The 14,438-nt window shown below is 50.9% G+C and overlaps 4 protein-coding genes across 4 annotated transcripts; 2 read left to right on the plus strand and 2 right to left on the minus strand.

Annotated features, from left to right (window-relative positions):
- Positions 1–3,180: 3,180 nt before the first annotated feature.
- On the minus strand, positions 3,181–5,390 carry KRP23_6269 (Asparagine--oxo-acid transaminase; the record flags this gene model as incomplete). The annotated part of the gene is made up of 8 exons (XM_067891440.1): positions 3,181–3,333; positions 3,408–3,738; positions 3,820–4,118; positions 4,210–4,277; positions 4,355–4,440; positions 4,513–4,746; positions 4,808–4,973; positions 5,042–5,390. The coding sequence occupies 8 exons, from the start codon at positions 5,388–5,390 to the stop codon at positions 3,181–3,183; spliced, it is 1,686 nt and encodes a 561-aa protein (XP_067745796.1).
- Positions 5,391–5,512: 122 nt separating this feature from the next.
- Positions 5,513–8,024, plus strand: KRP23_6270 (Kinesin-like protein KIF2A; the record flags this gene model as incomplete). The annotated part of the gene is made up of 9 exons (XM_067891441.1): positions 5,513–5,959; positions 6,027–6,640; positions 6,716–6,811; positions 6,877–7,046; positions 7,119–7,388; positions 7,447–7,505; positions 7,584–7,643; positions 7,718–7,825; positions 7,890–8,024. The coding sequence occupies 9 exons, from the start codon at positions 5,513–5,515 to the stop codon at positions 8,022–8,024; spliced, it is 1,959 nt and encodes a 652-aa protein (XP_067745797.1).
- Positions 8,025–8,325: 301 nt separating this feature from the next.
- Positions 8,326–10,631, plus strand: KRP23_6271 (Outer mitochondrial transmembrane helix translocase; the record flags this gene model as incomplete). Its single annotated transcript, XM_067891443.1, has 8 exons — positions 8,326–8,589; positions 8,669–9,262; positions 9,335–9,421; positions 9,501–9,821; positions 9,909–10,042; positions 10,130–10,225; positions 10,304–10,385; positions 10,476–10,631. 8 exons carry the CDS (start codon positions 8,326–8,328, stop codon positions 10,629–10,631), a joined length of 1,734 nt encoding a protein of 577 aa, XP_067745798.1.
- An 82-nt stretch (positions 10,632–10,713) lies between these two features.
- On the minus strand, positions 10,714–14,253 carry KRP23_6272 (uncharacterized protein; the record flags this gene model as incomplete). The annotated part of the gene is made up of 11 exons (XM_067891444.1): positions 10,714–10,811; positions 10,881–10,953; positions 11,024–11,219; positions 11,302–11,348; positions 11,408–11,448; positions 11,512–11,623; positions 11,692–11,956; positions 12,021–12,551; positions 12,614–12,684; positions 12,743–12,836; positions 12,899–14,253. The coding sequence occupies 11 exons, from the start codon at positions 14,251–14,253 to the stop codon at positions 10,714–10,716; spliced, it is 2,883 nt and encodes a 960-aa protein (XP_067745799.1).
- Between the last annotated feature and the right edge of the window lie 185 nt (positions 14,254–14,438).

The following is a 14,438-nucleotide window of genomic DNA, read 5'->3' on the forward strand; positions in this document are numbered from 1 at the left end:
GGACATTAATGCTACGACGATGCAGAATATCCCAGCTTTGCTGGAGGAAGCTCAAGCTGAGGAGATGCCTGACTCAGAGTGCAGAACTGGTGGGGCTAGTGGAGGTGCAGTGCCAGCTGAGGTTGCAGATGAAAGTCGTGCACAGCAGATTAGTGGTGCTTCTCGTGAGACTACTATATCACGAAAAAGAGCGCGAGCGAGTGGCATCTCGGCTCCGCGCAAAAGAGTCTGCACAGACAAAAAGGTGGCACCAGGTGCAGAAGCAGCACCGGTGAAGGAAAATGCTCCTCGTCAGAAGAAAAGAAAAAGAGGGAAAAGAAAGAAACCAAGTTGTGAACGGTGCGATACACCAAATGAAGAGTCTGATGGTCCGGGCAGTAGGCGGTGTGCGACACCGGCTGTAGAGCAAGATGATAAGGAGACCGAAGGGCAGCAATCTTCCACTCGTTTGCCTGGTGCGATAGCGACCACCAGCAACGAGACGCTGGATGCTGATGGTGACTCGCCGATGGGGGACCTTACCGTCTCTGAGCAGCGAGATGCACCTCGCAGTAAGGCATCGAAGACTGGCTGCAGAGAATACCGGACGAAGAGTGGCCGAGTGTCGAAGCCACCACGGTGGCTAAGCGACACCATTCATCTTGCATACGGAGACTCAATTGAGAAGAAGAGGTCAGCTGGTTCATCAAGCTGGGAGGTGAAACGTGATGAAATGCAGTTTGAAATCGCAAAAGAGAAAGCAATGGATTGGTGGCAAGACTTATGTTGTCTTTCGGCCAGTATAATTAATGAACCAGAGACCCTTGACGACGCAATGAATAGTGAATACTCAGAGGAGTGGCGATCAGCAGCAGACATCGAGTACCATGCATTGAAGAAAAATGACACATGGAAGCTGGTCCCTCGACGGAAAGGGATGAAGGTGCTCGGAAACCGGTGGATATTTCGTGTAAAGTATCTTCCTAATGGCAAAATTGAGAGGTTCAAAGCCCGACTGGTGGTCAAGGGCTTTATGCAGGTCTATGGCGTGGACTACCTTGAAGTATACTCACCTGTGGTCCGCTTGGAGACTCTGCGGATGTTGCTGACGCTGGCTGCAATCTGGGACTACGAAGTCGACCAGATGGACGTGACGACCGCATTCTTGAATGGCCCTATCGATAGAGAGGTGTACATGGAGCAACCAAAGGGGTACGAGGAAACAGGAAAAGAGGACTGGGTTTGCATGCTGGATAAAAGCCTGTATGGCTTAAAACAAGCCCCTCGTGTTTGGTTTCGCCTACTGAAAGACCACCTAGAAAAACAAGGCTTTACAATAATGAATTGTGAGGCTTGTGTTGCTGTGAAAGAGATTGATGGTGAGCTGGTGTTTATCTCCATCTATGTGGATGATTTGATTCTCTTCGCCCCCAACAAGAAGTTGATGAAGGAGCTGAAGCAGATGCTTCACGTGCGTTTCGAGATGAAGGACTTGGGGCCGATTCACTACATATTGGGCTGGGAGATAATGCGGAACAGAATGGAGCGGACAATTTTCATCAACCAGCGCAAGTATGCTGACAAAGTATTGCATCGATTTGGAATGGAAAGATGCAATGGCTGCAAAGTGCCAAGCACGCCTGACTTGAAGCTATCGAAGGTCATGCGTCCGACCACGAAAGAGGAGAAGGGCTTGATGAGTGGAAAGCCGTACCGGGCTGTAATTGGCAGTCTAATGTACTTGATGTTGGGCACACGCCCTGATTTGACTTACCTGGTCCGTGAGTGCAGTCAATTTCTCGAGAACCCTGGAATTTTGCACTGGCGCGCTGCAAAGCGTGGGCTACGTTACTTAAAGGAGACGCAGGACTGGGGCCTACAATTAGGAGGAGTGCAATGGAGTCAGCAGGAATTGAATGATCATCTCAAAGCTTTTGCAGATGCAGACTTTGCGAACCGAGTGGACGATCGGAAGTCTATTGCTGGGTATCTCACCCAGTTCTGTGGCAGCACCATTTCTTGGGCAAGCCAGACAGAACGAACGGTCGCTTTACACACGACAGAAGCAGAGTACATGGCGCTCAGCCTTCTTGTCCAAGAAGTCATACACCTGCGGCAGATGTTGAAAGAGCTGAAGGTAAAGCAGGACAACCCCTCAGATGTATTTGTGGATAACGAAAGCGCTCGAAAGTTGGCGAACAACCCTGAATTTCACAGTCGGACAAAACACATTGATGTGCGACATCATTTTGTCCAAGAACGTGTTGAGCTGAACGAGATCACTGTGAAACGAGTCGCTGGGACTGACAATGTGGCTGATGCATTCACGAAGCCACTACCTCGTGTGAAACTTGAGCAACACCGAGCAAGCATGGGTTTGATTTCCCAAGGGCAATACGAGACTACCAAGAACTTGTGCAACGTTGACAACCAGTAGGTGGGGCTGTTGTGAATTACTGGTCCTCACCGGTTGCTACTGTTGCAGTTTAGCTTTTGTCTTACAGCAAGTTGAAGTGTAGATACACAAAATGCTCAGGAGCTGGGAAAGGAGAGAGAAAAGCAAAGAGGGGGAAAACCACACAACAGAAAAATACAACGGGAGCAGCAAGTCGCTTTACTCCCTCGCCCCGTGTTCGTCTTCTCTTTCTCGTTCGTTGTGCGGTGTGAGTTGCTGACGCACGCAAAAGCAGCCAAGTTACAAGTCAATCGATCGGACGAAACCACCACGGACCTGTGGATGGCTCCGACTTGGATTTGTTGGTGGTGTTGGCCGTCCAGGGTGGGTCGAATGGACTTGGCTTTGTTGGTGTTGGCCTTCCATGTTGGGTCGGACGGGCAGCGCTACTTTCTCGCCACAAATCGGCTGCGCAGTGCCATGTAGAAGTGGCCAGCCCTGGCCCCGGAGCAGAAGCTCAAAGTGGCATCACTGGCACCAACTCATTTCAATTCAGCGGAGCTTCCGTCGACTGCAGCTGGGCTTCCGTGGACAGCGGTTCAATGCAATGCTGCGAATAAGATGCCTTCTCGTTTGACAAGAAACAGCACGTCACAGGGCGCGGTTTCGTGTGACGTCAGCGGCGAGTTGGCAAGAGTCTCCATTGCGCCATTCACGTGCAACCTCCAGACAAAATTCCAGCCTCGGCGAGCAGCAGTTGGCGACCGATTGAGCGCACACCGGTTTCCCCACGACCTGCTCGCTCGTTAGAAGGCGACGCCTGAGGCGCTGGCCGTTGCTGGCGCGGCAGACGGCCGCGCAAGAGCCATCCACGCCGCCAGCTTGCGCATGGCGATATCGAGATTGGGGCAGACCGACTGAATGAAGCCCTCGATGGCCTCCAAAGACGGGTCATCTTGCTGCACAAAATATCGTTAGGGGTGAGTGAGTCGAGTTTTCGGTGGCAAAGGCTCACATTGAAGGAATTGCTTACCATGCTCTCTATGAGATAGAGCGCGAGGTCGCCCTTGAAGTCCACGAACGCCAGTCGTGCGAAGAGCTCCTCCGACGCACGCCCGAAGGCCGAGCCCGGCAAGATGGCCACGCCCGTATCCTGCAGCAACTGCGCGCACAGCTGCTCGTCAGTCGAGATGCCTCTCAGCGCGAGCGCCTTGCGGTGTCGGCGGAAGCATGGGAACAGATAAAAGCCCGCCTCCGGGACCTGCACTTCGACGTCCATCTTCTGCAGCTGGTACGAGAACCAGCGGCCGATGAGCTGCAGCGTCTTCTGGCACTTGCGTTTGTACGATGCCAGCTCAACGCAACTACAGCGCAGAACAAGGCAACATGTTAGAATCGGGGTCTGGCGTCGCTTTCTCGCGAGGATGTTGGATCGTGCTGCCTACTCAAGAACGAACGCCCGTCGAGCAGCGTGTTGGATAGGCGATGCAACTGACGTGTACGTCTCGGACGCCATGACGAGCATGCTGCTGCGCAACCAGCCCATACTTGGCGGAAACAACCAGAAGCCCATGCGCCAACCTCCAGCACCGCACCATTTGCTCAATCCTCCTGAAACGATGGTTCCTTCCGGGTAGTACTTGGAGAGCGACAGATGTGTGCCGGAATGATGCAGCTCCGAGTAGATTTCGTCAGATACAACGAGAATCCGGTACTTCCTAGCGACTTTTGCTAGTGCCTCCAGCTGGTCAGCGATGATCAATGAACACAACATACGAAGCAACGTCAGGTGGGTATTATCGTCGCTCTACTGAAATCTTGGCAGAACCACGAACCTCGTCGGCCTGGTAAGCGCACCCTGTTGGGTTTGACGGGCTGTTCAAAATGAGAATCCGCGGGGCGTCTGACGGTTTACATAATAATCCCGTGTCAGCAAACTCCGATTGCTCTATGATGTAAGCTAACTGTAGCTGCACGTACCTGGATCCTTCGAGCAGTGCGCTTCAAGCACTTCTGGACGCAGCACGAAGTGATCTTCTGCATGAGTTGGCAGCCACATCATGTTTCTTTACGCAGAGTTAGGTTAGACTGCGCCTCACTAACTGTACGCGCAAACTCCATACAATTCAAGTACCCACCTCCCAGCAATAGCTGCTTGCGGGGCGTAACTCGTACAACTCGGGTTGGGCAGCAGTAGGTCTCCATAATACACCGTTTGTAGGACGAACAGCAGCTCTTTAGTTCCAGGCCCCACCAAGACGTCATCCCGCGAGTAGTCAATATGCAATCGATCCGCCCCCCACGCAGCAATGTCGTCACATAACTCCGGCAGCCCCGCAACAGGCAAATAATCCCGCTGATGCGAGTTAGCGCTGCAATCAAACTCACGCTCAGCTTCAACAAATCCCAAATTCAATTACAACCTCCACCCACCGTAGCTCATCAACAATGCACTGCGGGATGGGGAACGGCGACTGGCCCAATCCCAACTTGTAGATGCACTTGCCCTCCCGGATCATCTTGTTGCTCAACTCATCCAACGCGCTCCCGGCCGCCGTACACAGCATCCGAATCTTGCAATTGATGACCTTCCGCGGGCCTAAATCCACGCGCAAAGTCGGTCAAACCCCACTAAAACCAATATAATTTTACTACCCAATTGCCCACCTTGGTTCGGTGTCTCCATTTGCTCTGCGAGTCGCTTGCGTCCTGTAATATTACTCTGGTCACGCTCTGCAGTATTTCCATGCTCCTCAGTATAACTTTCTGCAGCTTCTTCGCCGCTCGTGTCGCTCTGGGCGTTGCAATCAACTGTGACAGGCTCCGCCTTGACCGCCGCAGACTCTGACGCCTCCTCCGACTCGGGTACCTCCGCCGCGCGGCGCTGCACACGGCGCTGCAGTGTAGTTCGGGGCACGTCAAACTTGCGCGCGGCCTCGCGCAGCGACATGGCGCCGCTCGCGACGGCGTCGATCGCCGCCTCCAACTGCGTCGACGAGGTCGCCTGCCTTGCCATAATTGTCAATTTTGAAATGCAACTAGAATCAGAAACGTCACTTTTTCTGAGACGTTCTGATTCCAAATTGAAGTGTGGATCTGATAATTACGCTGGTGGATTATTTTTCTAACCGACGACGGATGGCGTGGCGAGCGAGTAATGCGCGCGGTGGCGCCGGCCGTGGGGCTCCCTCCACGACGCCGCGCACCAAGCCGACGATGCAGGCCATCGCCGAGATCGAGAAGAACCGCGAGGACCGACGACGCGCTATGGCGGCGGCCAAGCGTGAGCGCGAGCGGGAGAGCCAACTAAACGAGAAGATGGGCCACCCGGGCGACGTGGACTTCCAGCGCATGATCAAGGCCTTCCGGGAGCAGAACAAGGACCGCAGCCGGCCACACGCTGAGGCGGGGGACACCAAGATCACCATCTGCGTGCGCAAGCGGCCGGTGAACGCCAAAGAGGTCAAGAAGCACGACTACGACGCCGTCACGTGTCTCAACCCCATGTCCATCGTGCACTACTGCAAGCTCAAGGTGGACGGTATCACCAAGTATCTGGACAGCAACGCCTTCAATTTCGACCATGTACGGGGCATTTTGGTGAGGTATGGAGGTTGTGGACTGGTGTTTGATAATTGTTTATTGTTTTTAGACTTTTGATGAGAATGCGACGAATGAGAGTGTGTACATGTGCACAGCTCAACCGCTCGTGAAGTTTGTGTTCCATGACGGAGGCCATGCTACGGTGTTTGCATACGGACAAACGGGTAGTGGCAAGACGCACACGATGCAAGGCATCCAGAGCCAGATTGCGGCAGATGTGTTTGCGCAGGCCGACGACTTCGCAAGACGCGGATATCCTTTGGATATTTGCGTGAGCTTCTTTGAGATTTATGGTGGTCGATGCCAGGATTTGTTGCATCGACAGGTGCTGACGATTCGTGAAGATGGCGCAGGCGAAGTGCAGATTGTGGATTTGGAGGAGGTACAACCGCAGAATACTGAGGAGCTGCTGCAAGTGATCAGCAAAGGCAACAGTCTTCGCACGACGCATGCCACGGAGATGAATGATGTTTCATCGCGATCACACTGCATCTGCCAGATCAATCTTCGTGAGAAAGCAACTGGGCAACTCCACGGCAAATTGTCATTGATCGATCTTGCGGGTAGTGAGCGTGGTGAAGATACAAAGAATCACAATCGGCAGCGACGATTGGAGTCTGCGGAAATCAATCGAAGCTTGCTGGCCTTGAAGGAGTGCTTTCGGTACGTTATAAATGGCGGCCGGTTAAGATTTGTCTCCTAATCCTTTCATTTGCGTTGCATTTTTGTGATGAATAGAGCGCTGGATAGTGGTGGTCGAGGCACTCATATCCCTTTTCGAGCAAGCAAGCTCACCCAAGTATTAAAAGATTCGTTTGTCAATGCCAAAGCGAAGTAAGTCGTGTTGAAGATATCCAGCACCAACCAGCTTTTGCAACTGATTGAATTCTGTTTGATAGGACGGTGATGATTGCCGCTGTCTCGCCGTGTGCCTCGTCCTCGGACCATACGATCAATACTCTTCGCTATGCTGATCGGGTCAAAGAGAAGCGTGTTTCTGCGGATGCCTTTGATGAGAGGAATACTGAGTCTGATGCTGTGGGTGTCGAAGACGTCCAATTTGAAGAGGGTGCGTGTGAACTCGTGGAATCGCTACCATGGGATGAACATTAATGTTGAGGTTACGTTGTGCCGTAAACAGATCTTGACGGTGACGACGCGTATCCCAACCAAGATGGGAGTGACGATGCTGAGGAGTTTGATGACGAAGACGGGTATCAGCAAGAAGAAGAGGAGGAAGAGGAATGTCAAGAAGAAGACGATGATAATGACATGCTCGAAGGCGGTGGTGATCAGTACAGGAGCGATGCTGATGGTGGGAATAGGGATGTAGTGACAATTTCCTCGCATCACACGCGCGACTTGAGCGACGACTTGAGCATTCTCCGCATTAGTCGTCGGCACCATTCGGGTACGCTGCTATCTTTGCGATTATCCTCTACATGGCTCTAATCTGTTTGTACAAGCAGACAAAAGAAGTGGTTCTGCCTTGGAAAGCGGATATTCAGAGGAAGCGTGGCAGGGAGTGGTAATGCTAAGCTTGTTGCCTAACTTGTATGTGCTGAAAGGGACAGCAACGCTGACAATAGTGTGTGCATGACTACAGGTTCAGACTCTGTATGAAGAGCAGGAGGGTTTGCTCAGCACACACATGAATGCAATTCAGGTTTGTTACTCTTATTTGTCTGCAACAGAACTGCGCTATTTCGTGCCTAATGCGCTATTGATGGATATGTCCAGGAAAATGCAGAGCTACTCACAGAGGAAGGTGCCATGTTAGCAGCTATTCAAAACGACGCTACTGGCGACTCGGCGAGTATTGAGCAGTATGTTTCGCGTCTGGAAGAGGTAGGTACCTGAGCGCTTTGCCATGGCGTCTACAAATCTAACGACGACGCTTTACGTGCGCCAGATTCTTGCCCAGAAAGCCCAGACGATCAGCACCCTTAGACGACAGCTTGCCACCTTCCGACAGCGGTGTGAAGGCGAAGAGCAGAAAGCTGCCGAGACCCCACCAAAAAAAGTGTTTGTGCGCGGTGGTCGCTAGATGGTCAAGCATTAGTGAGTCACGAATAGTGACGCTGCTTCCCTTCACTCATTCAATACAAATATCGCTTTTCCTCGCACAACATGCACCTCCTGTGAGTAAACCCGTAAAATCCCTTACATATGTGATCGTCACTTCGACCTGTATCAATTGATAAAGTCGCAAGAAAAATGACAGCACGATTTCCTAATCAGAGTCACTGTTAAACTCAATTCGAACATAGCATTTTGTCCCAATTTTGTGCATTTACTGAAACCTAGGTATTACTATTTACTTCTATTTGAGAATCCGAGACAAAAGGATGCAGCGAGGGCTCGCCGTCAAGCTCGTAGCACGCGCCGTGGTCCAGTCCACGCGGCTGCCAGTGGCCATGGATGCCTCTCTATGTCGCATTGCAGCTCCTTCCAGCCAAGCGCTGCGGCCTCTGAGCGTCGTGGCGGCCTTTGGCGACTCAGGCCCCAATAGATTCGCTGTGCTCGCTGTTGCTGCAGCTCTCGCTGGTGTTGTGGGGGTGAATGCGGACACGACACAATTGGAGGCAGCCCCTGACAAGAAGCAGGAGAAGGTTGGAGGAACCTTTTATTGAAGTATTAGATATATCGTGAGAGGAAGACTAAATGCTCCATTTGTGACTGTGTTTGCAGCACTTTGAGTACGCGGAAGCTGTGGATACCATTCGCCAGCAAGTGTCGGAGTTCCGTACGACGCTGAAAAGCTCCGAGACGCGCATCCCGAAGGCTTTTCCGATCAAGAAGATTGGCATCTCAAAGATCCACGCGCCCAACGGCGTGTCGACGATCCGGATCGAGTTTGCGTGTCCGACGTTCGTGGACCAAGAAGCTATCCTTGGTCGCTTCTTACTGCAATTGCAAAAGGCGTCGACGCCTGCCTCCAAGCAGTCGGTAGAGGTGATGCCGCTAGATAACACCGCGAAGAAGTCGGTGGTGGAGGCCTACGAACAGCCTGCTGTGACGTACTTGTACACGAACGGCTCTGGTTCGTTCCAGTTCTTGCGTGATTCGTCTTCATTGCAAGCGACATCCAAGTTTGTTTTCTACAAGGATGAATTTCTCACGCAAGGCGAGATCGACGCTATTGTTGGTGCCTACAAGGAGATTTACTCGTACGCGAACGTGAACGCCTTCTTCCGTCATGACCTTGAGCAGCGGCGTAGGAACGCACTTGTTGGACGTGGAAGAAATCCGACCACAGCTACAACAGCAACCCCTGGCAGCAAGGTCCGTTGTTGGCTTGTTGTTTTTGCTAGTAGTCCTACTTTGAGTAACTCACATGGTGCGCTTTGGTTGCAGGAGGAAGCAATCCAGCAGCTTCAAGGGCTAGGTATTGATGTCTTCGAGCCAACAGAAAGCGAAATCGGTTTAACCTGGGAGAGTCTGGTATGCATTTGTTGAAAAGGGGTAAACAGCAGTAGCGCTTTACCAATTATGACTCTTGGTTATGTTTCTGTATGGTTAGGCTGGATACGAAGACGTGAAGCTCGAGATCGAAGACACGGTTGTGCTGGCGCTTCAGAACCCAGAACTTTACGAGCGCATTGCGCAGAAAACCCGTTGCCGCTACGAAAGCAATCGTCCACGCGCTGTTTTATTTGAAGGCCCTCCGGGCACTGGCAAAACATTGAGTGCTCGTATCATCGCACAGCAGGCTGGAATTCCAATGATACATATCCCAATTGAGAGTGTGGTGTCCAAGTGGTACGGCGACAGCGAAAAAAAGATGTCTGCGATCTTTGACGCGTGCGAGAAACTCGATGGCGCCATTATTTTCATTGACGAGGTGCGTGTCCCCATTGGTTGTCTATTGGTGTACTTTGAAGTACAGCGTTAACATTACTGATACTTTATGAATTGCTGTCTGCAATAGATTGACGCCCTTGCCGGAGACCGTTCTGGTGGCACAATGCACGAGGCTTCGCGTCGAATTTTGTCGGTTCTACTGCAAAAAGTGGAAGGTTTTGCATCTGCTAAGAAGACTACGGTTGTGTGCGCTACGAACCGGTATATGCATTGTTAAATTTCAGATGATGCCTTCTGTGCATCGGGAGGTTGCTAAACTGTAAACGTAATTGCTGTTTTATGCTGCAGAAAGCAGGATTTGGATGCCGCATTGATCAGTCGCTTTGATCTCTGCATTCGCTACAACCTTCCTGACGAGAAGACCCGCCGCGCGGTGTTTTCTCGGTAAGCTTCTGCACTGAAGAAGTTGTGGTTTGGCAGACAACTTATAAGCAGTGTATTGGTGTTCCCTATTCTATGCAGTTATGCTAAGCAACTCTCCGGCGAGGAGCTCTCGCAGCTGGCCACTGTCTCACCGCAGCATTCGTGCCGAGATATCAAAGAGGTGGGTTTAACTCTTTATCATTTTCCAGTTTTGTAGAACTCACTGTGAACGCTGACCTTGCGAACTTGTCGCTTACGTTTGTTTTTCCAGATTTGTGAGTATGCAGAGCGCAAGTGGGCCTCGAAGGTCTTAAAGAAAGAAGAAACGACAGACCTACCTACACTGCGAACCTACATGGAGGCTATAAAGACGCACATGGGTGGAGTATCGAGTCATGGCTCTCCGCCTGACGTGTACGAGGCATAAGCAATGGGGAAGTAAATTGTACGCTGTTTGCCTCGGTCGATAAAGTCGCTATCCTGTTGGGCGCTAGGGCGCTACGCGCTGACTACCCGCCAATCTTTGGTAGGGAACTCATTCGTAGCATTGTTTGGTATTGTGCGTCTAGGTTGTTGCCCAACCTTCCAACGAGGGACTCGCTGTGCTCTGCACATAATCAACGAACACGAGTTAGCCTGCAATTTGGATGGCCAAAATTCATGTGTATCTGCCTACGCATTATGGTCTGAGCAGTCCTTGTAAACCGGAGGGCTCCTTCTGCGTCATTGCTGCGATGGCAGGACACACCCTACAAATATTGCGTAGGTTAGTACTTCGAAGTACAACTTCTTTTGGACGAGATCAACAAGCTCACTTACGATGTTCCACGCTTTGACAACAAACCACTCCATGTCGACTTCAGTGAGCGGGACGTCCAAAGTGTCTATGAACTGAATCAGTTGGTCGAAGCACTCGTATGCTTTTGTCTTCGATTCAGCTAGCGTTATGAGCCGTCGGAGCAGATAGCACAGCTTGTTCGCGTCAATGGAATCCTCTTGGACCAGCATTTGGAGCCTGCATTTTGATCGATATACGTTATTCGGGTGAGCAATTTGTGTTCAATAGCATGGCTGAATGAACACATTATAGCCGGTACCCGAAGCTGGATATTTCGCTGGCAAGTGATCGATAGCTGCTTCGAATCTGCTCAAGTAAGCCGTGTGAGTGTAATTGTCTACAGGTTGAGCCCGAAAAAACCGTACTTCAGATGCTTCGTTGAACTTTGTAGCATACAGCACTAGATCTTCAACACAGTGTTAGTGCAAGCGAAATTGCGAGAGGTAGCAATCATCTGCGTCTGCCACACCTCCAATCTGCATGAGGTCAGTGGCGCTGTGCACTGTGGCCTTACAGAGATCAAGAATTGCTTTCGTGTTTGCGTCAAAGAGCCGCAATTTCACCGCTATCACTGACTTTGCCTGTCGACAAGAAATCATCAGGGTGAACAGCATTTCTCTTGCTACAAGCATAAAAACATACTTCGTACCAAGTAGATCTTCACATCAGCACTGGCGTACATGTCCCCACAAGCGATACTTTCAAATCGACCGATCACTTCAAGAAGCCGCAAGAGTTGACTCTTGCCCAGTGTCTCTATATTTTTCATGTCAGAGCTCACCGTTGCCAGCAAACTTAGCTGGCATCGCTGCTTGAGTGGGGATTGTTCTCCGTACAGCTCGTCGCTGCGTTGTGCAATGTTTGCTGCCACGATAAAGAACTTGGCGTCTCCGGTGGTTTTGGCGATGTCAAAGCTGTCATCAAGAAACCACTGTGAGTTTGCAATTCCAACTCGTAAAAAGAAATCCTGAGTCGTACCTCATTCGATAGAACCACTCAAACACTGAAGAAGGCCCTAAATTGCCGATGCTACCCGGTCTTGATGACTGCAGCAATGCAGAGGCGTAAACCAGGAACTTCTCACCATAGGAAATTATACTTGAAGCAGGGCTTGGCTCAGTCTGCCGCTGAGCGAACGTGCTGAATGCTAGCTGCGCTGCATTTTGTAGGATGACTTCCTTGGGCAGATTAGCTGGGCAGTCCTCAGTTTGCATCATCGTGCGACAAATCTCGTCGAGAACGTGCATCACGATATCTTGTCTTGCTGGGCTAAGATCATCAGCCAGCTTTCCCATGGCGAGGAAATCTTCGATCTCAAAATCATCCCTGCCTTTTAGTTGCTCCATAATGTGAACCAGCTCTTCATTTGAGGCACTCGATTTTGTTTGTAGAGCCACTTGGAAAACAGTGAATAGAGATTGCTTAGAAGGCTCTTCAGCAAACGCCTTCTCTGCCCACTCCCCAGCTTCAGTATAGCGTTCCAACTGGAGGCAAGAACGCGACATCGTCCTACAGAGCATTACTTTCATCAATGTTTGATGTAGTGGTCACGCATTCTAAATCAATGTTACCTCATGTACGTCGCTTTATCATCAGCTGATGACGCCGAAGCCAATCCCGCATCCGCCCACTTCAAACAGTCCTACAAGCTGGAAACTGAGTCGATTTGGCCGCGCTGCACACCATTATTGATTCGTTACCTCGTGTTGGTTGGAATTAAGTGCGAGTTGAAGAGCATCAAAAATGGTTTGTTGAACCCGCTGGACAAGTCTGTTATCACCACTTTCACCTAGGCTGTAATATGCAATTAAAAGTGAGACGTTATATTCCGGTCTGATTACCCAATGGTTTCTTACCGTTCCATCTCGAGCAATTCGAGGCCAATGCGTTTGAGTTCTGACATCGCTCGGTATCGGTTGCTCTCTTCCACAGCAAGATTGCATGCGATCTCCACATTGATGGCATGCGCGCAATCCCCGTAGTTTATGGCTAGGTGTCGATAAATATCCATTCCTTTGATCGAGAAAGACAGCCCCTGGGCGTATGTGCGTGCTCCCAAGATGGAATCGTCAAAGTTGTCTTGTTGAAACAACGACAGCAGTAGGCGATGTGCTTTATCAAAATGTTCGTTGTCGACGTAGAGCTTAATCATGGGTAGAAGGACCTTGGAGTTCCGATTAACTGGAATGAGTTGGTAACACGCTTCTGCTCGCTCGATGTCATTATTAGCGCAGAGAGATTGCATCAAATTCAGCAACACATGCTGTTTGAACGACGTAACCAGCTCCGAAAAGTTTTCGTCTGCATCATTTTCAAGCGATTCACTCACACGCAGCGCTTCCTCGGCAAAAACCACCTGCAGTTCGTGCTGCGCTGTTTGACTGTATTCATCACTAACACTGCGCATGAGATCAAGCAAGCTGCTGGCATACGAAGGTTTGTACGGAGCGAGCATCTTCAACTCATTCAGCAATGACACAATATCTCGAGCCTCTCCTGCTGAATTGTCAGGCCGCTGTGAAATCAGCTGGAGCACGCGTACGTGATGGGTACAAAAGTCCCACAAATCATCCACAACATCGTCCAGCTCCACGCCTTGCTTAAATTTTGTCAAATGAGCGAGGCCAATACGAGACCAGAGCTTCATCGAAGAAGAAAAGGCCTCATTTGCCAGCTCCAAATACGCTTCGCAGTTTTCACAGTCAACTGATGCGCTCTCCAACAAGAACATTCCCACTCGTCCAAACGAGCGCAGCACGTCGACACACTCATCCATGAACTGCGTGTTTTTCCTCGCTCCATTTTCCTGACCACCGCCGTTCTTGGAGCAAACCAATGAGAGTTCCATGACCTTCGCAGCTACAAATCGCGTGACCGCTAACAAATACCGTGGTAAGCTCGTAGCTTCTGAGTCGGTTTTCGTCTTGGATTTCTCTACTTGCTCAAGAGCTCGAAGAGCAGCTCGAGGCGCGTTGTACAACTCTACGCCAGCGTTCATCAACTGCGCCCCCGACAGCTCCAGTACACGCTGCGATCCAACTTCGAGGATGAGGCGTTGAAGCTCTTCGAGTACTTGCTTCAAGGCATCAATATCCGTCGAGGAAACTTGGTGACTGTCATGTGAAGCCGTCAAGCCTTCTGCAGCGCGGGCGAGGAGCTCTATCGCCCGGTGCACGCCGCTCATAATCGCCGCGGCGCCGTCTTCCTGCATCTCCACTCGGTCGCTTGCTCACGACACGGCAAATTCCGCACTGAGCGGCGCATTCCGCACGAAGCTTGATGACCATCACTCCACATCTTCAACTCGCGAAATCCCTGTCAATAGTTATACAACCTGTATCATAACATACCCGACGAAATGTAACATACGAAGTAACCCTGCGAAAACACATTTAT

The sequence above is a fragment of the Phytophthora ramorum genome, assembly GCF_020800215.1.
Source record: "Phytophthora ramorum isolate Pr-102 chromosome Unknown Phyram_PR-102_s0005, whole genome shotgun sequence".
Lineage (NCBI taxonomy): Eukaryota > Oomycota > Peronosporomycetes > Peronosporales > Peronosporaceae > Phytophthora > Phytophthora ramorum.